At 35.6% G+C, this 27,883-nt stretch overlaps 1 protein-coding gene across 4 annotated transcripts in view; it reads right to left on the minus strand.

The window, feature by feature from the left end:
* LOC136042084 (outer mitochondrial transmembrane helix translocase-like) overlaps nucleotides 1-25,279 on the minus strand; it is a 58,908-nt gene extending 33,629 nt beyond the window's left edge. Inside the window, exons 1-2 of one of the 4 annotated variants that reach the window (XM_065726984.1) lie at nucleotides 25,260-25,279; nucleotides 8,979-9,144 (exon numbers count right to left, since the gene is read on the minus strand). In XM_065726984.1, the coding sequence (XP_065583056.1) occupies nucleotides 8,979-9,128 (150 nt within the window). In that variant the 5' untranslated portion in view covers nucleotides 9,129-9,144; nucleotides 25,260-25,279. Of the gene's footprint in view, nucleotides 1-8,978; nucleotides 9,145-17,091; nucleotides 17,228-17,266; nucleotides 17,385-23,658; nucleotides 23,694-25,259 lie in introns of those variants that run through there. The other 3 variants (XM_065726981.1, XM_065726983.1, XM_065726982.1) reach the window with 3 other exon arrangements.
* Between the last annotated feature and the right edge of the window lie 2,604 nt (nucleotides 25,280-27,883).

Here is a 27,883-nt window from a genome sequence, read left to right on the forward strand (position 1 = left end):
GAAGTGACACTAAAAGTGTCGTTTTTAGTGCTATATGGCACTTATGAATGGCAAAACTGACGAAAACCCCGTAGATATAAGTGATAGGTTTTAAAGGAACCTTCCCGGGATAAGCTTTAAAAAATGAGTGCATCACATTTGCAAAAAAAGTGGATTATCTGAAAAGTATTCACAAGAAGGGACAGACCATGATTGAAAAAAAAATCCAAGCTGGAATCAAACGCATGATAATCTAATTTGAAGTCCAGTGCTGTACTAACAAAACCACGCCTCTAACAATGCAATTTGACATATGAGTGTTTGTAGGATTTTAATTTCGCTGCTTATTAAGGGGGCCGGGAGAAGGAACATGCGGGAGGTGTTCTTGCAAACCTCCAATTAAGGGTTTTGGACTATAGTTATTACAATGATACGGTTTTATGCTTCCAAGATTTTTCACTTGAGGTGGCACCAAAAGTGTTCTTTTATTGCTATCTCACTTACTAATGGTAGGCTTGATAAAACGCACGTAGATAAGAGCAATTTTTTTAAAGGAGCCATTAAAGATTACTCTAAAAAGTTCTGGTAGCCCACTAGCCCCAGCTTTTCCACTTGAGACATGACGCCAAAAGTGCCGTTTTTAGTGCCATTTCAAAATTGCAGATGGTGGAATTTGTAGGAAGAACGTAAATATAAACAATATTTTTTATACGAGCTACAAAAAATCTATCTAAGATGTTCTGGTAGCCCGCTAGCTCCATATCTTGAGAAACTGCATAAAGTGTCATTTATCGTACCATATGGCAATTACAGATGGCGGAACTTAGATGAACCACGTACGTCTGAGAAATAGTTCTTCTAGAAAAGAAGAACAAAAGACCGTTTGAACGATTTTTAACTTCTAGTTACTATGGCCTGTGGTTCGCTCTTTATTAGGTTGCAGCTTATGTTTCAACCATGACAAAGAGTTCATTGCAATTTCTCCCGAGAAACCAGTTAACAATGAAATCTGTGAAATCTAATAGATGGTTGAATTTGTAAAGACCTAGTAATTATAAGGAATAGCTTTTAATTCAACCATTAAACATATATCCACGATGGTGTGGTAGCCTGCTAATGTTTCAGTAGCTTGCTGATGAACAGACGCTTTAAGAAAATTACCAAGGGGGCTGGGAGGGGGATTGTACGGGAGGGGTTCTTTTAAACCTCCAGTTAGGGGTTCTAGAACATAACTATTACAATAGCACCTGTTTTGTACTTCAGAGCTTTTCCTTTTAAGAAGTGGCACCAAAAGTGTTGTTTTCAGTGCTATATCGCACTTAAGAATGGTAAAACTGATATAAAAAAAGCACGTATAAATGAGCAATAGCTTTCAAATTAGCCATTAAATACCACTCTTATAAGTTCTGCTGGCCCAGTAACCCCAGCTTTTCCGCTTGAGACACGCCACCAGAAGTGCCGTTATTATAAAAATAAATAATCTTTATATAAAAAATCTGTCTACGATGTTCTGGTAGCCTGCTAGTGACACCTCGGGAGAAACGACACAAAAGTTTTTGTGCCACATGGCACTTGCAGACGGCAGAATTTATAAAAAGAACGTAGATATGCGAAATTAATTTTAAAGAAGCAATTAAGGATCTCTCTATGATGTTCTGGTGGCCTGCTAAGCCAGCTGAAATAAAAATGAAAAAGAAAAAAAACGGGAGAACGATCAGTGCTACAAACGTAAAAAAAAGTGATGTTCCATGTCACTCAATGAGGGGGACTGTAATTTCCATGTACAGGATTATCGACCATGCTGATTTCAACGGTATACTTCTCAGTCTGACCTGACACTATTTTTGAGGGGTTTCAGGCTTTTTTCAAAGTCACCATAAATTTATTTTCGCAATAAACTTGTACTTATAAGACGAATTTAAGACGGCGATGTTTACACTAGGCAGTTTTTTTCTGTTTTTTTTTTTTTTTTTTTTTTTTTTAGTTGACTGATCAACTTTTAACAACTGGTAAGTTTTCATATATGTCTGCTCATTCTTGGCAATTGCTGATGGCATCGGTACCTTTGCTGACGAGCGGTATCTTTGTTAAAAAGGTTTGGGATGAGGTCTAAAACTGCGAACGACATGATAGAAATAGTAAGAACAAAAGAATAAATTTGAAGAGAAGGTGAGGCTGATATACCAGGCGTTTTTCCTTCCAAAGGAAGTTGAAGATATTGATATTGGCGATGAAATAGGAGAATTTCTTTACAAATGAAGCAGGTTGGACACGTCCAGTCTAAGGAAATCTTTCCATCAAGATGGAATCACTTTGCCTTCACTCTCCAACAAATGTCGCTTAGGTCCACTGTCTAAACATCATACTACTTGTGTCATGCGCGGAATATACATCTCAGTAGTCGTGTATGCAGACGACATCCTTAATCCACATAGAACTACTTCATAAACTGATTCTAATTTCTGGACAACAAGAAACTGTGTGCTTATTGGACTTGTTCTTAAGATATTCTTCTCCTACCATCATCTAAAAAATGTGGAAAACTTCTGTTCAATTTGTAGAATTCCTATGATATCCCGACATTTCAGCTCAGAGGCAAATTTGTTATCTTGGTTCCTTTTTGGATTTGACCTTAAAAATCCATATTCTTCTAGCTAGTCATTTCCACGAACAAACAAGCTTCACATACAGAAAAAATATACCGTCAAAAGTGCGTTCTAGCCACATAATTTAGGATTTTGAGGATATTTATCAAGGGAAAATATCAACAGTACAGTAATTTGTAATATCCACTATCTAAAAAAAAAATAATAATCAGCAGCATACCACAAAATAACCTTGAGAAGGCAAGCGTTTAATAATCAAGGATCGTTCCCTATTAATCTTCGAATTATCAGGAGTCGAAGGAAGTAACATGTCGCATGTTGACATTGACGCATGTTGAATTAACTCAAATGTTTAAGCGAAAGCCTGTATTTGTAATCAGCGTATAGAAAGATGTACCATAAGGTACATCTTATCTCATATCCAAGCAGCCATATCTACAATAAAGAGAATAAATTTAATATCCTGAGCCTAGTGCTGTGAATCTTTGTTGTTGAGTATTAATATCAGCCAAATCTGTTATGCAAGTATTGTGTGTCAATGTGTAATTAATTAATTAGCAAATCTGAAAATGTGTAAATTAGCAAACCTGTCAGATGCAATGAGCAGAGGCATTACTAAATTAGGTCGTGCAAATTATAAAATTAATTAATGTAAGTTAATATAAATAATTTATGCAATAAGGTTGCAACAAGGCTTGATATGGCAACCTTATATGAATTGTTTTTCTTACGTTTATTAAACTATGTTACACATATTAAACGCATATGCTTCACAGTTAGGTCCAGATTTGTAATCAGTAATCTAAAAAAAACCTTCAATAAAATTTTGAGTAAAAACCTAAATGGAGACGGGGATGACCCGAGGGCCTCATATTGGACTCTTTGATCATAGAGTTCAATGCATGACTCTGATTTCAATAAGCTGTAATGGACCTACCTTTCTATTAAAGTATATCTATAAATCCTCTGTCATTTGCATGATTTTTGACCCTTACCATTACTGGGTGAAGTAGGTGTCGTAGGTAAGACAGTTTTAACTTCGACTTCGATTGCTTCTTATTTAGACTTCAATTAGCCTTGGCACTTGCAAAGGTCTGGAATTTTAATTCTAATCGAATGAGCCCTACCCCAGTTGTTGAAGAACATCCGTTCTATTTGATGAGATCAAAAAAAAAAAAAAATGAAAGACATTTCGCTTTTGCTTAGTCACATTGAAATGATGACCATGTTCATGACCATTGCTTAATACTGAGAACCATTGAGAAAATGTTCAAAGCTCACAACTTAAATACGGTGGTGTCTTGTCTCTCGGTACCGATTGTTCTACTGTGGTCGCTGCAATGGGATCAAATCTATGATTAAGTTTATATTTAGAAAAAAGTTTTCTTCTGTTGAATCTAAGAAATAGTCGAACAACAACAAAAATAAAGATTCACAAAACAATACATGTTTTTCAGGAATGTTTGTTTTTCGATGAGCAAAAGCTGTTTTTACTCGGCCGACTGCGTCTGATAAAGCGAGAATGAAGACAAGGCTTTATAAATCACCTACTGACTAGCAGAAACTAGAGAGCTACTGTAACAAAAGAGAGCTGTTTAGGGGCTCACTTAAAAGCTTATGTTTATACCTAATCACTTTTTTCATAAATTTTACTTGATACCATATTCCCACAAAGTGCACTTTCGGTTGTTTCTCCCATTTTTTTTTCAACCAAAGAAAGTGCCTTCCAACGAAATTACCAAAAAAGGAGCTTTTCAAAACTTAGGCAGGAGCAGAAATTAAGAGAGCAAGGACATCCCTTCCCCTTAATCACCGCCGTTAGAACTAGCACACAGGCTTCATTACAGAGTGAAGTTTCAAGGTTCAATTCAAAACTGTTGATCATTCAAGCTTAATTTTTGGTAGATTTTTAGTTGAAAAGTTTTTATTTTTAGTTAATTTGTTTTCGCAATAATCTTTGACTTTTAAGATGAGCTAGACATTTATGAAACTTATTATGAGGGTCTGGAGGGGGAGTATATGTGAGGGGTTCTTATATGCCCCCAGTTAAGGGCTTTCGTCCATAATTATTGCAATGGTACAGTTTTATGCTTCCAAATTCTTCCAATTAAGAAGAGGCACCAAAAGTGCCGTTTTTAGTGCTATATGGTACTTATGGATGGTAAAATTGATAAAAAGTACGTAGATATGAGTAAAAGAACAGCAAGAAAACAGGCTTGCGGCTAAAGAACGCAAAACCGCGCAGTTAGATGAAAATCCACCTGGACAGCGAGAGTCAAAACATATCAAAACTGAAAATGATAGCGATGATGATTGGGTTTGGGATTTTGACTTGGATAAGGTCATCAATGCCTACCAGATTTAAGTTAAAAAAACAAAGGTTCGTCGATATGTACTTCATAGTGACGCTGAAAAATAAAGAAGAAAAAGAAAACTGAAAAAAGAAAAAAGGTAAAAAACTAAAAAGAAAAAACACTCAAAGAGAAATTACAGACCGGGACACAAATGACGACCGAGACAGAGGGAATATAAGTGACGACCGGGAACCTCAAAGAGAAATTACAGACTGGGACACCCGGACACAAATCACGACCGGGACACAGGGAATATAAATGACGACCGGGACACAGGGACACAACTACAACGGGGACGTAACTAATATGGCGCGTAACAACTTACGCTCGCGGGGGGCTTATATATATATATATATCTATCTATATATATAAAAATAAGTTGTCTGTGGATCTGTGGATCAGGTGACGTCATGTTTGTTCGCATATGACGTCTGAATTATTTCACACTAATACAAAAGAAGAAAAAACTAAAAAAGGTAAAAACTACAAAAAAAAACTAAAAAGAAAAAAAAACTAAAAAAGCTAAAAAACTAAAAAAAGGTAAAAATCTAATAACTAAAAAAAAACTGAAAAAAATAAAAAAAGGCAAAAACTACAAAAAAAATAAAAACTAATAAAAAAACTAAAAAGCTAAAAAACTAAAAAAACTAAAAAAAACTAAAAAAAGGTAAAAAACTAAAAAAAACTAAAAACTAAAAAAGAAAAAAACTAAAAAAAAGGAAGAAACTGAAAAATAAAAGAGAAAAAGAAAACTAAAAAAATATGAATAAATATATATAAAAATAAGTTGTTTGTGGGTTATGTCTGTCTGTCTGTCTGTCGAGTGACGTCGTGTTTGTCCGCATATGACGTCTGAATTATTTCACACTAATACAAAAGAAGAAAAAAAACTAAAAAAGGTAAAAACTACAAAAAAAAACTAAAAAGAAAAAAAACTAAAAAAGCTAAAAAACTAAAAAAAACTAAAAAAAGGTAAAAAACTAAAAACTAAAAAAAACTGAAAAAACTAAAAAAAGGCAAAAACTAAAAAAAAACTAAAAACTAATAAAAAAACTAAAAAAGCTAAAAAACTAAAAAAACTAAAAAAACTAAAAAAAGGTAAAAAACAAAAAAAAACTAAAAACTAAAAAAGAAAAAACTAAAAAAAGGAAAAAACTGAAAAATAAGAGAAAAAGAAAACTAAAAAAATATTAATAAATATAAAAAATATAAATATAAATATAATATAAATTAGCAATCAACAAAGCACCGAGACACAAATGACGACCGGGACACAGGGAGTATAAATGACGACCAGGACATAAGTAAAAAAAAAACTAAAAAAACTAAAAAAATGGTAAAAACTACAAAAAAACTAAAAACTAATAAAAAAACTAAAAAATCTAAAAATCTAAATAAACTAAAAAAGAAAAAAAAGAAAAAAGGAAAAAAATAAAGGAGAAAAACAAAACTAAAAAACGAATGTATATACAGACCGGGACACCGGGATACAAATGACGACCGGGACACAGGGAATATAAATGACGACCGGGACACAGGGACACAACTACAATGGGGACGCCGGGGGGCACAGGGGGATATAAATGACGACCGGGACACCGGGACACAAGGAATATAAATGACGCCCGGGACACTCAAAGAGAAATCACAGACTGGAACACCGGGACACAAATGACGACCGGGACACAGGGAATATAAATGACGACCGGGACACAGGGACATAACTACAAAGGGGACGCCGGGGTGCACAGGGGGATATATAAATGACGATGGCGACTCAGGGAATGGTCGATTAGCAATCACCATCAACAAAGCTCAAGGGCAATCATTAGAATCATGAGGTATAGATCTGAATACGGATTGTTTTCCCATGGACCATTATATGTTGCATGTTCAAGAGTCGGTAAACCTGACAATCTATTTATATGCACAGACAATGGGACAGCAAAGAATGTTGTATATTCGCAAGTTTTACGTAGTTAAAAACACATATATATATATATATATATATATATCTATATTCACAGGTGGGACATAGGGACACAACTACAATGGCGCGTAACTAATATGGCGCGTAACGACTTACGCGCGCGGGGGGCCTGGGGGGGGCGCGAAGCGCCCCCACCAACTAGGTGTTGGGGTGGCGCGAAGCGCCACCCCAACAGCTAGTATATATATAAAAATAAGTTGTCTGTCTGTGTGTCTGTCTGTCAGGTGACGTCATGTTTCTGTGTCGACTGACGTCATGAATGTCGTCATTTTTGCTATGACGGTGACGTCATTAATGGTATTTAAGACATGCGTTCACGGAAAAATGTTTAATTGTAAAATGACTGAAGAACCTACAATGGCAACAGCCGAGGAAGCTGCTCAAAGAGTCTATGCTGAAAAACTTGCTGCTGATAGAGAAAGTAAGAAAAGAAAGCGTGCCGAGGAATCACAAGAACAGCAAGAAAACAGGCTTGCAGCTGATAGAGAAAGTAAGAAAAGAAAGCGTGCCGAGGAATCACAAGAACAGCAAGAAAACAGGCTTGCGACTAAAGAACGCAAAACCGCGCAGTTAGATGAAAATCCACCTGGAAAGCGAGAGTCAAAACATATCAAAACTAAAAGTGATAGCGATGATGATTGGGTTTGGGATTTTGACTTGGATAAGGTCATCAATGCCTACCAGATTTAAGTTAAAAAACAAAGGTTCGGCGATATGTACTTCATAGTGACGCTGAAAAATAAAGAAGAAAAAAAACTGAAAAAATGTAAAAAACTAAAAAAAAACTAAAAAGAAAAAACACTCAAAGATAAATTACAGACCGGGACACAAATGACGACCGACACAGAGGGAATATAAATGACGACCAGGAACCTCAAAGAAAAATTACAGACTGGGACACCCGGACCAACACACCAGGTTTGACATCACAGACCAACACAGATGGTTATGCTCCTCCTAAACTGCAATCTAGTCTAAGCTTCATTCCTTACGGAGTTCAAACTCCCAGGTAGTTCAAATTTCGTTTACTTTTACCATATTCCCTCCCTATTCAGGGACGACCTACTTTTGTTTGGCCCCAAATGGATGACCAAAAAGCACAATCTTCGTCAATATGTCATCATACACCAACAAATCATGGCCTACCCATGTTAAACTTTCTTTCATTATAGCCCTAGTTAAACCAAATTTCAATATAGCCCAAGAAATTTCACCTACGACCCACTGTTTGATGTACGTTGAATCAGACGAGTACCTAAAACTATCCTGTGGCAAATTCCCATGGAAAACATTTAATAAATCTTCCTCAGCCTTTGGAAGCTCCTAGATTCCAGAGCCATAATTGAGCACTGCTACAATTGTGGCTTCCAATATTATACTCTTTGTTCAATAGGCTCCAGAAAAAGGATTTGATAGGAATTACATAGTCAAAGCTATTCACTATAATACCCCCCTTGTATCTCAACCCCCTTGTATCCCTGGCCATGGAGCCTTTCGGGGGAGAATAAGTGTATTGTAATTCAATCTTGAATTGTATTTTGTATTGAATAATAATAAACTTCTTCTTCTTCTTCTAAACAATAATTTTAAGGACATCGCAAAGTTCGTTAGCAGGCAACAATTTTCAGCAATTAAAGCTTCAGAAACTGACTATGAAGATACTTGTTCAATTTGCCATGGTTCTCATCCGGCCGACTCATTATTATATTTCAATGACATAGTCCAACTGTTTATCTATGCATCTTTTGTCTTTTCACGTTTGGGTCCAGAAGGAAAAAACCTTAGTCAACACGGTAAACATTTTTTTTTTACTTTCGGACGAGGGGAAGAGCCCTGGTTTCCGTTATTGTCATTATAAAGCATAAAATAAGATTTAACTATTGTGAATCAGCACAAGAAGTATAATCTTTCACTTATATTTTCTCAAGAAATAATAATTTTAAAAGTTTCACTGACTCTGGGACGAGCATTGCTTTTCAATTCTTTATCGCAAATAAGACTAATAATACAGATAAATCAAGGCAATGGAGAGGGATAATAAGAGCTTACCTGTTTCCTTGCTTTTTCTGTTTCGGCATATGAAGGATCTAAAAATTTTCCGAGATAACGTATGGTGAGATAGGAACCTAGTCCAGCAATCGCTACACGGACGATTAGGCTTAGAACTTCCGACCTGTCCAAAACACCTCCGTCGACCATTTTGATATAACAGAACCTAGAATATATATACACATATATATATAAGGATCAAAACTGGAGAACCTTCTAGCATTAGCCTGTTTTTGAACATATAATCCATGTTTTTTAATATCACTTGGTAAACTCTTGAGCTCTCAAGTAGATAAGGGAGCACCTTGAACTACTTAGGACGCTCAGATTAAATACCCCAAAAATTAAAAACTGCTGACCAAAACTAGCCCGAAAAACAGTCTTGACAAGAGAAAATAACAGAAAGTTATATCGGAACCACAAAGATCTGAACCAACAAACTGAATATCGATCTTCCAGAAAATATTACTATTTAGAGCAACTAAACAAAAATATCTATACCTAACTAACCTCAAGCCCACCTGATATGAGCCATTTTATGACCTTTCCAATGGCTCAAGACACAATTTTGCTTAGCAATGTGCTTTACTAAAATACATGCACACTCAAATATGTCTGTGATTCATTGTGATGATAACATCTTAGCGATTCAATGTGACAGTACCGCCTTTATAAACGTTTACTTACCTTACGATCAACGTTCGATAGCACCGTTCACATCTTTCACTAATGTTGCTCCAGTTTAAAGTCTCTACTCGAATGTCTACGTTTGAAAGACCTAAATTGGGTTTTAGCTGGTGATCTTAACTGTGACATTCTTGGTACCTTTAATAGGTCAATCCTCTTGCTAGAATCACTTCCTAGCATATATCACGTCGCAGCTAAGAGCCTCCCATTCACGTATATTCATAACAAAGGCTGTCCAAAATTGAACCTGGATCACGTGATCTCTTACAGTTCCAGCTTAATATCATCGATTGTCAGGGTGGACGAAGAGAAGATTTATGACGATCACCTTATTCTTAGCTGTTCTGTGTGTCCTGTGAGCTATCTGACAAAACACTTTCGGCTCAGCCGAAGAAGCATATGAAGTTGAACTGGGATCGTCCTAATGTCCCACTATACCTTGCTATGCTAACTGCTTTACTGTCGACCATAAAAGTGCCATATCACCTGCTGCAAACTTCAGTTTCCTCGCCTTCAAGTGGAGTTGACCTAAATTGCTATTATTATCAAATCGTCCATTGCCTTAAATCAGCTTCCAAAGCTGCAGTGCCTGTGGATAAAGTTCGGGTTGGTACAAAAAAGCCTAATTGGAACGTTGATCCTGAAGTAAAATGTGCTAAGCAAAAGGCCAAATTTTGGCTACGTATGTGGATATCATGTGACCGACCATCGTCCAGAGCTGTTTTCTCTGTGAAACGAAAGTGTAAACTTGAATATAAGGCCAGTTTGAAGAGAGCACGCTTGAATGCATGGCCAGGCCCCACCGATAAGGCCTCATGGAATAAGGTTATTAATAGTGAGAAATGTTTCTCATCTACCCTATCTTGTCTCCACCTAGCGAATTTTGTTGATCATTATAAGCGTGTGTTCAGTGTATTTAATAGTTTTATTCAGTCTTATTATCATAAGGTGCTTAAACCGCTTTTACCATACCGTCTCCTGCAGGCTTAGGTCCAGCCTGTAGCAATATCTGAAATTCACCGGGCTTTGAGAAAAATTAAGCGTTCAAATAGCCTTGATGGTGACGGCCTTTCTTACCGATTTTTGCCTATGATTGTCCTGCTCTACTTAACCATCTACAAAATATTTTTCCAGTCTTGCTTAGCACAGTCGCTTGTTCCTGATAGTTTCCTTTGTGGCCGTGTAACGTCTAATCAAAAGCAAGGCAAGGACCCCACGTCATGTGTAAATTATCGTCCCATTACAGTATCGTGTTTTTTAAGTAAGTTGCTTGAACATTTGTTACTACCAGAAATTGAGTCGAATTGTGATTTTACGCCTTTTCAATTTGGTTTTCGGAAAAGTTTCGGTTGCTCCCATGCACATCATGTTTTAAGCCAACTCATGAAAGATGCCGTAAAAACTAAATGTCTTTATACTGTCTTACTATTGATATTTCTGGAGCTTTCGACAATATTGTGCACTCTCAGGCTCTATTATTGTCTTCTGGGTATTCAAAGTCTAAAATTCAAGTTACCTGGAATGGCCAAATATCTGGCCCGGTAAAAATTAATAAGAGAGTTCAGCAAGGTGCCGTATTGTCTCCTAGTATATTTAAATGTGTGATTGCATCGTGCCTGCGTCCCCTTAGAAGTTCTGTTTTTCACGGTAATATTGGTTTGTCTTCTATTGCATATGCAGATGACGTTCTTCTTGTTGCCCTGACTCGCAGTGGATTGCTTTCTAAATTTTACTATATTAACCAATGAACTATCTAAGATTTGACTGTCAGTTAGTGCGTCTAAATGCGAGTTTATTTGTTTTAATAGCCCTTACGCGGTGGCTCCATTCGTTGCTGGGACTGCAGTTCTAACACGTTCTTCTTTAGTTAGTTGGCTTGGTCTGTGTTTCAGTCCAACACTTTCCACTACTTGTTTATTCCTAGTGAATCAAGCCGTGAAAAACCTACGCTTCGCTTACGGAAAAATATCTCCAAGTAAAAGTCGTTACAACCGCAATGGTTTGTGCATGATTTATAACGCTTATTGCGCCCCTGTGTTTTTGTTTTTATCAGGCATGGCTCATCTGTTTCGTAACAAAGATCGACATACTCTACGTACGGCTTATTTTAGATATTGCAAATTCCTCCTTCGGCTTCCTAGATGGCACCGAAACAAAAAATGATTGCTCGATTTGGTTTAATAGATGTGCCCTCTCGGATTTGGTCTTCCAGTGATGATTTATGTAAAAAGACTATCAACTTTATTCACGTTTATGACCCTCTGCAGCCTTTTTTTCCATATTGATACTGGTCAATTAGTCCATGTTGTCTTTTGTTAGTTTGAAATTTTTTCCTTGCAGTTTATCGTTTTCTTTTTTTTTATTTATAATACTCCGTACTTTGTGTTTTTTATACTTTTACGGGTAATAAAGTTCATTCATTCATTCATTCAAAGATTCAATTTCGAGAGGTGTATACCATGAGAGTCTCATCGAGGTAATGCAGGTAAAATTTTGCCTGACCACCAAAGCTAGCATGATTTTCTTTTAGGGCGAATCAGCCAGTATTCACTGAAAATCTCAAGATTATAAAAAAAAAATTTAACTCAAAGTAAGGAGCAACATTAAAACTGAAAATGAGCAGAAATTACTCCGTATATGAAAGGAGATGTTCCCTCCTCAATGCCCCGCTCTTTACGCTAAAGTTTGACTCTTTCTCTCAACTCTATGTTTTTAAACAGTAAAAAACCTTAGCTTAAAGAGTAGGACATTGAGGAGGGAACAGCCCTTTTCATATACGAAGTAATTTCTGTTCATTTAAAGTTTTAACGTCGCTCCTTACTTTCAGTTAAAAAAAAAATTGTTTTTTTATTTAATTTCTGAAAGTTTTTGAATTAATGCATGTTTTGATTTTGGCTCTCCGCACATGAATAAATAGAACAAAATTTGCACATTAATTCTTTTTTTTTGCTAAATGGCTTTCTTGTAGTTTTGATTGGGCAATTTTGAGAAAAAAGGAGCGGGGGAGGAGGCCTAGTTACCCTCCAATGTTTTGGTCACTTAAAAGGGCAACTAGAACTTTTATTTTTTATGAACGTTTTTATTAGTAAAAATATACGAACTTACGAATTTACTTACATAATGAACTTCTATATTCGTATGTTTTTACTACGTATATGAGGGAGTTCACCCCCTTGTCAATACCTTGCTCTTTAATTTTGTCCCAATTCCTTAGGAACGAACCCTGAATCACAAAGGCCATAGAATAAATAGTTAAACTTACTAAAAATATTTTAGTGTTAGGAGGAGAAGAACCCCTCGTATGCGTAATAATTTCTGTTCGTTTTAAGTTTTGATGCTGCTCCTTACTTTTAGTTGAAAAAACTTTTTCATATTTATTTTTTCTTTTTTTTAAATGCTAGAAAATCCTGCACCCCCTTCATGGAAATTCCCTTCCCCCATGAGAAATTCCTGCATGGAAAGTTCCTCCACATAGCCCCCTCCCATCAACTCCTCCCCCCCCAACAAAAAAATCCCCCTGAAAACGTCTGTACATTTACCAATAACTACTACTATATGTAAGTACTGGTAAAAGCTTGTAACTTGCAGCCCCTCCCACAGGTACTGTGGGGGGTGTAAGTCGTCCCCAAAGACAAATTTATTAGGTTTTTCGGCTATGCTGAATAAAATAGCTATCTCACAATTTTGATCTGGTGACTTTGGGAAAAAATGAGCGTGGGAGGGGGTCTAAGTGCCCTCCATTTTTTGGTCACTTAAAAAGGGCACTAGAACTTTTAATTTCTATTAACATGAGCCCTCTCGCGACATTCTAGGACCACTGGGTCAATACAATCATCCCTGGAAAAAAACAAAAAAAACGAACAAACAAACAAATAAACATGCATCCATAATCTGCCTTGTGGCAAAAAATACAGAATTCCACATTTTTGTAGATAGGAGCTTGAAACTTCTACTGTAGGAGTCTGATGCACTGATTTTGATGGTGTGATTTTCGTCAAGATTATATTACTTTTAAGGGGTGCTCCCCCTATTTTCTAAAATAACGCAAATTTTCTCAGGCTTGTAACTTTTGATGGATAAGACTAAACTTATATATTTAAAATCAACATTAAAATGCAATTCTTTTATTGTAACTATTGGAATAAAAACTCTGTTTTTTAAAGTTTTGGTTACTATTGAGCTGGGTCGCTCCTTACTACAGTTTGTTACCACAAACTGTTTGATTAAAACAACAATTAAAACATCAGTGATACATTAATGCTTATCAAAAGACAACAGAGAACTATGGAAAGAATCCATTGAAGATTTCTAACAAGGATCCATTGGAGATTATAATCAAGGATGAGATATTGAAGACTTTACTATTTACCAATCAAGCTTTATTTTGAGTAGGCTATAAACCCTACATATCACATATTTTCATCCAACATTTTAAAAAGTGTCTAGCAACCAAGTTTTTTTGAAAAAGGTTGCTGGTATTAGCACTTAACATCCATTAAAATCACAAACGTAGTTGGAAACCCTAAATGGCCCAAAAATGGCTTACAAGTTCTAAATGCACTAAACATAAAATTTTAAACAAAAATAAAGAACACAGATAAAATTTAAGACAAACAGAAATTAAAAAGCTGGACCAACTGAAAGACACTGGAGTAAGTCATGGACAATTGTATTTGACCAATTCTATTAGCAGTACCAAGCAGGGTCATTACTAGCCAAAATGTTTGGGGTGGGTAGGGGGAGCAAGAAATTTTACCGACAGGATGGTCATTTTTATTGACTGTTTTTATCAATAAATAGCATGATGTCCATTTTGAATATGATAAGAAAAATCACTAAACAAGTCAGTAAAAGCACTACATTTACCAAGCAAGATTCAGACTTTGGTAAATGTCATGACACTATTTCCATGCTCTCTTTATTGCAGTTTTTTATTGTTTTATTGCAGTTTTTTATTGTAGGCTAGTCTTTTTTTAACCAAACAAATAATTTACCCAAAAACATTGGGGGGGGGGCACTGAATAGATTATAATGGTTTAAGCAACTTCAACTTTATTAGTATCAAATAATCAATAAATGCATCTCTTTTAACATCCCCACAAAAGGTTCCATGGCCTGTGAACATAGGGAAAAACATTATAATCATATCTATCAATATTCATAATACAAGATAAGGGAAAAAACCACTGAGAGGAAAAAAAAATAACCAAAAAGAAATACAGAAAATGCAAATAGTTACATCAAACCTTTTTTTTAATTATTTACACTCAATTGAACTGGCAAATATATATTACTATTGTTACTTATAAAAAACAAGAATAAAAGAAAAAAAGAAGAAGAAGAAGAAAAATGAACCCAAATGACTTTTCATTAATCTTTTGAATACCCTGATGGAGTGACAATCTCTTATATTCTTTGGCAGGGAGTTCTAAACCCTACTACCTGTGTATATAGGGCTAAAATCTGACCTCACAGTTGGAGTTCTAATGACCAATAAAACTTCAGAGTTATGAGTTTGATGAAGATTTACACTAATTTGGGGTTAGAACAGTTTCAAAAAACAAGAGAGGAATTGACCATCTATTACTAAAATTTATAACTAAAAATAGCACAATATAAAAAATACTGTAGATGGAACCTAAGGAGAGAATTTATTGACATACTATTTGTATCTAAAACTAACTGACAGGCCTTTTCATGATGAAGAGAAAGTGGTTTTAATAAGCATCATAACAAAATAAAATCAAGATTTTGTTTCTTTGCCAATTGAGTCATCAGCCAGTGGAATTCCCCCAATCAAGCCACAATCTCATGAGTCAGAGTGAATACACTCTTAAGTTCTATTGATAAAGGGTGGTGAAACTAGCCATGCAGCAGGACCATTAGATGTAACATATAACTAGAATCATGCACTGAAAAAAGCACCAAAATTTGGTGGAGATATAGATTAAAGCATGTGAAATCCAATGGTGATGGGAAGCATGCCAAACAGATGCTCAGAAGCACCAATATGAGCACCAGAAGTGCTAAAAAAACAACAAAAAAACTTGAGGTTACCAGTATCTCTACAGATGCATCAACACTTCTGTCAATACATTCTAAGATATGGAGATTCCAATGGTGGCTAAATAAAAAGCAAAGGATTGCTCTGGAGCGCATAATAGAGCACTAAAAAAAGCACAAAATGGAAGCACCTATTCCATGCAATACAAAAACTGGTAAAAATATAGTTTAGAGTATTAGAAGTTTGACTATAACAAGAAGCAGCTCTAGTTTTTCTGTCCAAGCATATATTTGAGTGCTCAAAAGTATGCAAAGGGCACAAAACTGATGATATTTTTTGAAAAAACTCTGGAAAAAGTGGAAATATAGTGCAAAATATGGGGAACCCAATGGTGATTGGTATGAAGTTGTGCAATTGCTCTATAGCGCCCAATAAAGCACCAGAAGCACTAAAAATGCACAATATTACCAGTCTTGCTACTAAAGCATCAAAACTTCTGAAAATATATTTTAAGATATTTTGATTCCAAGGGTGGTTTTACAAAAAGCAAAGGATTGCTTAGAAGTGCACAATAGAGTGCTAATAAAAGCACAAAATGGAAGCACAAATTCCATGGAATACAAAAACTGTCAAAAAGATAGTTAGAGTACTAGAAGTCTAGCAATTACAAAAAGCACCTCAAGAATGCATGTCCAAACAAGTCAATGATCATGGGTAGGAAGTTGAGTGATTGCTCTATAGCACCCTATAAAGCAACCAAAGCACTAAAAAAGCCAAGTTAAGCATGACTGTTATAGTGACAACTTCACTCAGACTTATCATGTACCAATACCAAAAATGTCCATGTAAATTAATCACCTAAGCATAGTAGTCAGGGACTGTTCCCCTTCTTTTTGAAGGGTATCAACCATAGGCGATGGCTAATATGGGGATAAAGTTCATTTTTGAAGAAAATAAATGTGCCATTTAGATTCAGGATGCAATTCTGGGTATATATTTGCAGATTAAGGGGTTGGGGGTATATAATTTGCAAATAGGCTAGGCCTAAGGTCTAAGAAATTCATGAATTTTTTATAAAACTGGAAAAACAAGGAAAGAAGTGAAGATAAAAGTCATGTCCTACTCTTGTAAAATGTGTTAGCTATGATTATTCTCTATATTATGGAGTAACAACTGTTTTATCAACATGTTTCCTTATGTTGAATTGGGCTCAACATAGTCCAGTTGGATTCCTAGGCTTATAATGCCGGTTGTCAATTTTAAAAATTTGTATAAATAGGCTACACACTGTCAAATTAGCCATCTAGTGGTATTCTTCTTCTTGCACAATTATGCCTTCACTGTAAAGTAGCCTAGGCTTAACATAACATTAGGCAAGCAACAAACAGGCAAGAGCAGACATAGGATAAGTGTAATTTTTACCTTATAAAATCTTTATATTGCTTGATGATACCAGATGTCTTTACAGTAACCTTTGACACAGCAATTTTCTTTTTTAAAAATCCCCTCCTTGTTCAGGTAATACAGCATTGCCCAACAATAAAAATAAATCTTACATTTAAAACAAATAAACAAATACCATAAAGTTTGTTATTACTTTAAATTACCTTAAATTGCAGCTTGGAGCAATCTAAGGATTTTTCCTTGTAGAAGCTCCAAATTTGGTAATACATGACACATAGTTGAATATGTTCACTTGACTAGTGGTTTGATGTTGCTGACTTCCAGCAACTTCCAATCTTGTGTTGACCATTCGTTGTCGAGATGGTTCTTAAAGCTTTTTGTGGTTTGAAAAGCAACGGTATCTGGCAGTAATTTGTTCCAGAGGTTTACAACATGGTTGGTAAGAAAATGGGCGCGTTAGCGCTTTGAGTAGAAATGCCTCGATAACTGCAACTTATGTCCCCGTGTACGGGCGTTCTGAGACGCCAGAGGAAGGAGATCAGCAAGTGTCTTTGAACTAATAAGTTTATGAACCAGAATGGCATTACCTCGTCTTCTTCTAAAAACCAAAGTTGGAAATTTAAACTTGCATAGCCTTGTAGGGTGAGAGAGTTCATGCAGTTCACTCACCATCTTAGTGGCTCTTCTCTGGACATCTTCGAGAAATTTAACATCTTTCTTGAAAAAAGGGGATGCAAGGACCATACCTGTCTCAAAGCCTTGGCCGAACAATTTCTTTATACAAAAGGCTCAGAAATTTAGGAGAACAGGAGGAAATTGTTCTTTTTATGAGCCCTAGTAATGAGCTAGCTGATGCTGCTGCCTTCTTTGCATGATTGCTAAACTTGAGATGATCGTCAACAATTACTCCTATGTTACGTTCTTACAACACTGGAGAAAGGGAATGACCGTAAAAAGAGTAAGTTGTATTAATATTCTTGTGTCCAAAGTATAAAACATGGCATTTTGGCACATTGAAAGTGAGTAGCCAAGGTTTTGCCCACATGCTAAGGAGATCAAGGTCTGTCTGAAGTTAGGAAGTATCCTCAAGAGTGCTAGCTGGACCAATTACCTTGGAATCCTTGGCATATAGCGCCATCCTGCTTTTAAGCGCTAGAGGAGCATCGTTTATGAAAATATTGAACATGGTGAGGCCAAGGACACTACTCTGTGGTACCCCACTGTCAGTGGTACCCCACTGTACGTGCACTGTGTTAATCCTGTTATGTGATCCGTCTGATCCAATCAGGAATTTTTTGACTGCACTTAATTGTTTTGAAAGTCTTTTTCTTTCAAGCCGCTGTGTTAAAAATTGGTTCAAATTATTTTTTGGACTTCATTGGGTGTGTACCAGCCAAACAATGGAAAACAATGATTTCAATATTTTTTCCATCATTCCCACCTGTTTCAGAATAACCCTGTATTTTTTCAAACGTGCCAGATTTGATTGAACACTAATCGCCAGAAGTTAAACTCTACGTACACTATGCTCATCCTGTCATGTAATATGTCTGATCCATTCAAGAGTTTTTTGACTGCACCTAAATATTTTGAGTCTTTTCCTAGCAAGCCGTTGTGTTGAAAATTGGTTAAGATGATTTTCTTGGACTTCATTAGGTGTGTACCAGCCGAACAAGGTAAACAGTTAAAAACCCGGCTCAATAGTAACCGAAACTCTAAAAAATGAAATTTTGATACCAATAATTACATTAAAAGAATCTCATTTTAATGCTGATTTTAAATATATAAGTTTCATTAAGATCAGTTATACCCATCAAAAGTTACGAGCCTGAGAAAATTTGTCTCATTTTAGAAAATAGAGGGAAATACCTCCTAAAAGTCAGTATTATTTAGTCAGTTATTATTAAAAGTCAGTTAGTCTATCCCAGCGTATTAGAGAACCGTATTGTAGAAGTTTCAAGCTCCTATCTACAAAAATGTGGAATTTCGCATTTTTTTTGCCAGAAGACAGATCACGGATGCGTTTTTATTTGTTTTTTTCCCAGGGGTGATCGTATCGAGTGAGTGGTCCTAGAATGTCACGAGAGGGCTCATTCTAACGGAAATCAAAAGTTCTAGTGCCCTTTTTAAGTGACCAAAAAATTGGAGGGCACCTAGGCCCCCTTCCACGCTCAATTTTCCCAAAATTCACTGAATCAAAATTCTGAGATCTTTAGGGACGACTTATACCCCCGCAGTCCCCATGGGAGGGGCTGCAAGTTACAAATTTTGACCCGTGTTTACATATAGTAATGGTTACTGGGAAGTGTACAGACGTTTTCACGGGGATATTTTGGTTTAAGGGGGGATTTGAGGGGGGTTACGTGGGAGGATGTTTCCATGGAGAAATGGGGGAAGAGAATTTCAATGAAGGGGGCGCAGGATTTTCTCGCATTATTTGAAAAAACAATGAAAAAAAAATATGAAAAGTTTTTTTCTACTGAAAGTAAGGAGCAGCATTAAAACTTAAAACGAACAAAAATTATTACGCATATGAGGGGTTTATCTCCTCGTTATACCTCACTCTTTACGCTAAAGTATTTTTAGTAATTTCAAGAATTTATTCTACCGCCTTTGTGATTCGGAGGTCATTCTTAAGGAATTGGGAAAGAATCTAAGCTTTAGTGTAAAGAGCGAGGCATCAACGAGGGCATATACGCAATAAAAACATACGAATATAGAAGTTCGTTGCGTAAGTTAATTCGTAAGTTACGTACATTTTTACCAATGAAAACATTTGTAAAAAATTAAAAGTTCTAGTTGCTTTTTTAAGTAATCAAAAACTTGGAGAGCAACTAGGCCTCCTCCCTCGCTCCTTTTTTCTCAAAATCTTCCGATTAATTGCAATTAATGAATATGCAAATTTCGTTTTAATTATTTATGTGCGAAGAGCCAAGATCAAAACATGCATTAATTAAAAAACGTCCAGAAATTAAATAAAAAAAAAGTTTTTTAAATGAAAGTAAGGAGCAACATTAAAACTTAAAACGAACAGAAATTACTCCGTATATGAAAGGGGCTTTTCCTCCTCAACGCCCCGCCCTTTACGCTAAAGTTTCTACTGTTTTAAAAATAGAGTTAAGAGAAAGAGTCAAACTTTAGCGTAAATAGTGAGGCGTTGAGGAGGAAAAGCCCCTTTCATATACGGAGTAATTTCTGTTCGTTTTGAGTTTTAATGTTGCTCCTTACTTTCGTTTAAAAAACTTTTTCTTTATTTAATATATATATAGAATAAATACTTGAAGTAGTACTTGAAGCATTACTTAAGTACAATTTTGCAAGTACTTGATATTTGATACTTAAGTAAGAATTTGGAAAGTACTTATTACTTGATATTTAAGTAAAAAAACAATGAGTACTTAATACTTGATACTTAAGTAAAAATTTGGAGTACTTGTTGCAGCACTGCCCACTTTTAACAATCTGAGAAGAGGAGAGGATAGAATTGCCATCTGCATCAAATAGTCTTGCATGCTGAACACAATTCCTCAAGAAATCCAGAATCTATTTAAAAAAAATTTCTCCAAACCAAATAGATTGTAGATTGAGCTCAAGTTTCTTATGACAGACTTTGTCAAATGCTTTTGAAAAATCAAGAAGGATCTTGTCAACAGGGATTTTTAACTCTAGTAGTTTTGTAATATAGTCATATGACTCGAGCAGATTACTTTCAACTGATCTGTTGCTTCAGAAACCATGTTGAGAGCTGTTGAAAAGACAATTCTGATCAAGATACTCAATGACTACTTTATTGACAATACGTTCAAGAACCTTAACAAGATCAGAGATAATACTAATAGGCCGGTAGTTTTATGCAGAATCTTTCCTTCCCTTGTTGTGAATGGGGGTAATATGTGCCACTTTCCATTCCGCAGGAAGCTTTGAGCTATCAAGAGATAGTCTGATGAGCTTTGAGAGTGGGTATGCTGTTTCTGTTCTGCACTCATGCAAAAGACGGGGAGTGGAGGTCATCTGGCCCTGCACATTTACTTGCATCCAACAAAGTCAGCTGTTTCAAAATAAACTCCTCAGTCAGCTCAAGAGGTGGCATTGGTTGAGAAACAGTATATGAGGGAGGAGCTGGGAGCTGACTAGCAGTTTCTGGTGTGAAAGCTGATGCAAACTGGTTATTTAGGATCTCGGATTCATTAGCAGGGTCTGAAACTGTCTGACTATGATGGATCAAATCATGAACAGAGTGCCTATTTCGACATTTAACAGAATCGTACTGCCAAAACAGCTTGGGGTTGTTTTTACATTTTCAGCTAACCTTTTTACGTGACTCTTCTTTAGTTGTTTGATGGAATTGGTGGCCTCATTCCGTGCCTTTTCACAGTTTACAACTGTTTTCTTTTTTTTTTAAGTGTTTCCAGGCTCGATTCTTCCTGTTCAGTAGTTTGCTAGTTAGACGAGTCATGAAAAGTAGTGTTTTTGCCTGTCTCCTCCAAAATGTTCTAGTGTGAGCTTTTTCAAAAACTTAGGAAGAGGTTGAGTAGTAGCCAAGTGGAATTCTGTGAGGATAGCAGCATGATCACTACAGGGGCAAGAAATTCATTTTAGTCCACAAATCTGGACCATTAAGAATAACTAGGTTCAGTATGTAAAATGTTTGACCATCTCTGTAACGTGTAGGCTTATATAGCGATGAAGACCACGCTGTCTTTCCGTCACAAACACCAAAAACAAGAAGAAAAAATAGGGAATTTCTCAAGACAGTGGGAAACAAATTAGAATGAATATTTCGGCCCTATGTCCAAGGGCCGTCCTCAGCAATACAAAAATATACAAGAAGAAACAACTTACAAGAGGATAAAATCAATAAAACTAAAATGAAAGGTTTTTCAAAACAGTCCCATCATCCTTACCTCCACGAAGTTCAACCAGGAATGATAAATGTATTTTGATGAAACGAGGCAATTCATTGAAATGAATGAGAATGATTTAAAAACACGTTTTTAATGCCAGCCAAGCTTTTTTCGCTGCTGATCTCATAGGTCTATTTGTGACAGGTTCTGTGTTAATATCTATTGGTTTTTATAATATTTCGTAAGGTCATTTTTAATTAAATTTGTGTATAGAGCATTTAGTGAGTATTCTCCTAAATGCCTATTTAAGGAAATATTATTATTAATACAACAAAAAAGAGAGAATAATGAGGACTTTTTTCCCAAGACAGTGAACCAACAAAACCTATTTGAATATTTGGGCCCTATATCTAAGGGCCGTCTTCAGCAAATTAAATAAAAACAATAAAACACTTACAATAAAAGTTCTCAGTTAAAAATCCATTTTTTAAAATAGCCTTTACATACCTTATATTCCGAAAATTACTTCAAAACTAAAAAAAAGTTTTGTTTAAAGAACAATTTACGTGTTGTATTCACAAGCAATTTAAGTATAATGAATCTTGTCAATTCTGGTAAGGATAAAACCCCAGTCACTCGTCTACGAGGGGTGTATCAAATACCATGTAGTTGTGGAAATTATTACATTGGTCGAACCCACCAAAATTTAGGAACAAGATTACAGCAACACAAAGAAAGTATTGAAAAAACATTAAAATTTAAAAATAACTCCATATCTTTCGATTCAGCTTTAAGTAATCATATTTTTGAAAATCCAAATCACTATGTTCTATTTGACGAAACAATTCTAATTAGCAATGACATAGGAATCAAACAAACTGTCCGCGAGGCGATCGAAATCAAACGAAACTTAAATAATAATACGTCCCTAAATAGAGACTTGGGTGAATACACACTCAACCCTATGTACACAAAATTAATTATAGAAAATAATCTAATTCAAAATAAAACAAAAACAGGAACGAACAAAACAAGCCCAATCCCAAAAGAACTATCAGATTAGCTGCAGAGAAGGCAGATACCGCAATAAGAAATCATTCCAATTTTTAATAAATACAGTTAGTGAAATGAACGAACCTTTTTATCTTGTAAAATGTTAGCTTTTATCACACAGTCTTGGCTGAACTTTTCGTTAAGAAGTGATGATGCCAAGGCTATTTAAAAAAAATGGATTTTTAACTGAGAACTTTTATTGTAAGTGTTTTATTGTTTTTTATTTTCTTTGCTAAAGACGACCCTTAGATATAGGGCCAAAATATTCAAATACATTTGTTGGTTCACTGTCTTGGGAAAAAATTCCTCATTATTCTCTCTTTTGTTGTTGTATTATGGAAAGGAAGTGTGGTCTTCGTCATTATTATTATTAATCTTAAGTCTGACTTCAATTGCTTCTCGAACTAATAAAGTTCTGAACAGCGAATTTTTGGACAGACAAGTAAGAAATGGAGATTCCTGTCCTTTGGCTGAAAATCCAGAAGCAGAAACATCACCACATGTTGGTTGCAAGAGTCCTTGATAATATCAGAAATAACATTAGCAAAATACTGCTCAGATTCAAGGCGAGAGGGAGCGTAAGGACTACGATAAACCACTCCGAGTGCTATATTAGAGTTACCACACTGTAGTCTAACCCAGACATTCTCAACCCAAAGCAGTGGAGAGAAGGAATCAAAGTGCTTACCTGAACACTGCTTTTGACATATATTCCAACACCTCTCCTGCAGACTCAATGTTAGATATAAGTGTATTGCTCTTAGGTCACTCGGTTCGCTGCGCCTGAAGACTGTACTAGCCCAACGGTCAACTGCCTGGCGTGAATCTTTTTCGGGGGGCCTAAACGCTTGTTAAGGCGAGCCCACCGGGTTCGAAACATCCAGTGCTAGCAGCCGCAGGCGTAGATAACTGCAACACCACAGTCGATCCCAAATGCCTAGACAAGTATGCGTTGGTCCTGACCGGGTTCAAACTAAGGAAATCCAAGGTTCTCTTTCAACTACTGTATTAACTGAAAATGCACGACAAGCACGATGCAACCATTAACATTTATAAAGACGCTCAACAAAACCTAAAAACTAAATCACACTTACTTATGCTATATCCTTTTTAGACGACAAATGCCTTAAGAACAACAGAAAACACCAAAGCTAGAAAACTTTAATTTTATACTTTCCCAAAAAACCACATTTTTCCAGCCAGGTACTTTTCTGTGGTTTAATGACGTGTGTCGAATTGGCTAAAACTCGATAAGGATTTATTAATTAGATTTTTGGAAAGGAATGGTTTTTAACATTTAAATAGTTTATATTAATTTAGTTATGCTTATTACAATACTTCCCCCATACGGAAAAGACGTCTCCGTCTTTTATTCTAAATATCAATATTATTATATAGATTTTTTTTTCCCAAGATTATTCGTTCTGTTCGATCCTTTGATCATACGGGTCAATAGATCTCTAACGCTGGAACTATCTTGCAGACAAGTTGGTCTTTTGGTTTGTTTAGAGATTGGTGAAATAATTAGCAGTTAATCCACAAGTTTATACCATGGATTTATTAGTGCCAGTGTCTGCCCAACAGCATTTGATTTGTTCTGCGCGTATTTGTCTTATGAAATTCGCAATCCCCTTTCGATCGAAATGTCTTTATGGGACACCACCGATGGGGTTTGGTTTGGTTAAATAGCCCTTACAAGACAAATTTACACTTACTCTTGTCTGCGAAAAAAAATCCCTATTTTCCATAAAATGCAGGGTACCTGTAATGATCTTAGTACGAAAGAATGAATTCCCAAGAAACTATAAAGAAAGAAATTTCAACTTTAGTAAAACAAAATTTAAGTAATTTTTGTCTATTATTCCCATTTACATTTTTATTTTTTTATTTTTTTTCCAATTGAGATCACCACAGAAAGATAGATGGCTTCCTGAATTTTTGAATGAATAAGAAAAAGTTACTACAGTAAGGAGATTTCTTAAATCTTACATTAAATTTAAAATAGATTGCTACATTTCTCCTTTTTATATTGACACTGACTTTACTTTACGGACTTTAGAGTTTACTAGTTTACTTAAATCTTACATTAACTTTTAAAATAGATTGCTACATTTCTCCTTTTTATTTTGACACTGATTTTACTAGTGGAAAACATTGAACTAAGGAAGGTCACATGGAAGTTCGTGACCCGTATTGCCTTTTCCCCGCAATTTGAGAGAACAAGAAACCTCCGCGGGTACCAATACGGCTATTCTGAACACGTTTACGCGCTCTTCTGCAATGTATTACCTATGGTGAATGTAGTTTCTCTAATTTTCCTGTGTCCTTTTTCAGTTGTCCTATATATTGCTGTCCTTTTTCAGTTATCCTTGCTTGGAGCGTGCCGGATTATAACGATGCTGCATCTTTCCTAAGTATTTGTAGAAATTTTATAAGTAAGTGTCCTACATCTCTATGATCTGAAAAATAGCATTGTTTATACATGATAACAAGAACTAAAAGTTAATAAGTTTACACATAGAGCTTTCAGAAGTTACTATACAGTAATCTTACTTATATAATCTTATGTAACACATCACATGAAGCGGTAGCCACAAGGTAAAGATTATTCGATACATTAAATAATATTAAATATATTAAAACATTATTTTTGAACATTACACAAACTTTTATATATTATTTATGGTGTCATCAACCAACCTATCCAAATCCACACTATCTTTGGTTTTTGATTCACCCATTTCATTTTGATACATATTTTTGATTGATGGCTCCCATCCAAATGTTCTTTTCCATACCTGCTCCATAATCATTTCGTCGACTATTCTATCTAATTTCAGGTGACCTACCTTAGTGCTTTTTCCTTCTATCCTACTAAAATTGCAATAACAGTTACACTTCGAATAGTGGTTAGCTGTATCTCTCCTTTCTTCGTTTTTTATTCTTAATGATCTACAACGATCCTGCTTAGCGTTAACGGACTCTAGTTGTAATAGATACTCTAGTTGTCCCTGCGCCTAGCCAAATGCGCATTTTTTTTTTGGAAAAACCTTCGGATCCATTTCGCAGTAGTCGCAAAGCCCTTCAATCAAATTCCTTTTACTTGGACCCAAAACTAAAATTTCACTATATCTCTTTTCTATACACTCTATACATTCTCTCTTTAGTAACTGAAATGCTCCGTCACTAAAACGAAGTGCCAACCCCATTGTGGTTGCTGCCTGTACCCATTTAAATAAAAATTCTTGCACTAAATATACTTCTTCCACTAATTGCTCATAGGTTGGTAATAAGACACTTAGATTTTCCATTATTTACAACAATTAAAAAAATATTTCTCAATAATGTTTAAACTAGTGTTACTGTTTTACAAGGAAAAGATAAGAAAAAAAAATGTGGTTTCTTATATTGTAATCTTTTCCGCAAATTTTTATCATGGTGAATTTTGCGGTTTCACGTGTTTTTTTCACGTGTTTCTCGTCTCGTTTTTTTTTTTTTTTCATGAACACAACAAAAAAATCTATGCATCACATGTCCGACAGGTAGTCGGTTCTTTGTGTGCTTGTTCTTGAAGCTTTTGCTTAGAATACTTACTGCACACAAAAAATCGAATTCCTAGATTAGCTATATAAAGAATCAGCATAATTGCAAAAAAATAAACAAATCCGTGAAGCAACGTATTATTAAAGATAGACATTCTCTCTTTTTCTGTTTGGAATATTGGAGTATCAAATTCGATACTCTCCTTATGTTGATCCACAGTGGAGAGCAATTTTGGGTGTTCCTTCGGAATGGCGTCTGGTATCACAATTGAGTTTAACTTATCGACAATCTTTGGGAAGTGATTATTATTTTGGTCGTTATTATTAGAACCTGTTGCAGTTACAATATTCAATTCTGGAAAAGGTCTTATTTGTAGGGAATTGTGGAAAACATTTGTGATTCCCGCTATTGGTGAAACTATCAGTACCTCTTTCGTACTAAGTTGAAAAGACGGTGAAATTGTTAAGATTCCGATCCCTGAAATACGTATGTCTGTGTTGGCTCCCTTTCTACTATAATTCTGGCACTTTAACTGGGCAATGAGTGGTTTTGGAACGCTAAGAATAAAATCAGTTTCGCCCACCTGCTTCCATAATTCTAACTTGGCGTTACCTATTATTTCGGCTTCACATTCTTTGGGTAGTGAATTGGTGCCATCTACCTCTTCTAAAAGTTGAATGGTGCAGATTCTTCGGGATCGAACAGAAGCCACCGAGTCCAGTTTGCAGAATGGTAGCTTATTTTGTTGACACAGTAGAACGTTTGCTCGATCTGGTAACATGTAGCTATGACTAGAAATAGCTATATAGGGGGGGGGGGTAAATTTTTAATTCTTACCCACCAAGTGGTATTAGCAATCTTAGTTGGAAATGGATTGATTTGATAGAGCGTATATTCCTCGTTTCGCACTAATGGCACTTTTAAGGCTATCACAAGTTCCCCTTGTTGAACTTCCAAGTGAGTGACCGCCACGCTATAGAAATAAAGGATATTTTCATGGGTCGGTTCTAGTCCTAAACTAAGACGATATGGTAAATTCTTCTCAATGTTCCTGAGTATCTCTACTAGCTTGGGAGGATCTACAAGCTGTGCTGGTAATCTTCTCGTTAAGATGGTCAGAAACGCCAATTCTACCTGACTAAACTCAAGTGATATCTCTGTTATGGAGCTGGATAATAGTTGCATAGCTAGTTGTATATTCACATCAACCGACGCCTCTCGTCGTTCGCTCAACAGCATTTCTAAATTAGCTTTAAAAGCATTTTTAATTTCCTCTTTAAAGTTTGCCAGAGTTGCAAAGGTTTGGTTTATTTTATCTTCTATTTTTAACATTCCAGTTTCATGGTGCCTTAGAATTGAAATTTGCATAT

The sequence above is a fragment of the Artemia franciscana genome, unplaced genomic scaffold, assembly GCF_032884065.1.
Source record: "Artemia franciscana unplaced genomic scaffold, ASM3288406v1 PGA_scaffold_62, whole genome shotgun sequence".
NCBI classification, from domain to species: Eukaryota; Metazoa; Arthropoda; class Branchiopoda; order Anostraca; family Artemiidae; genus Artemia; species Artemia franciscana.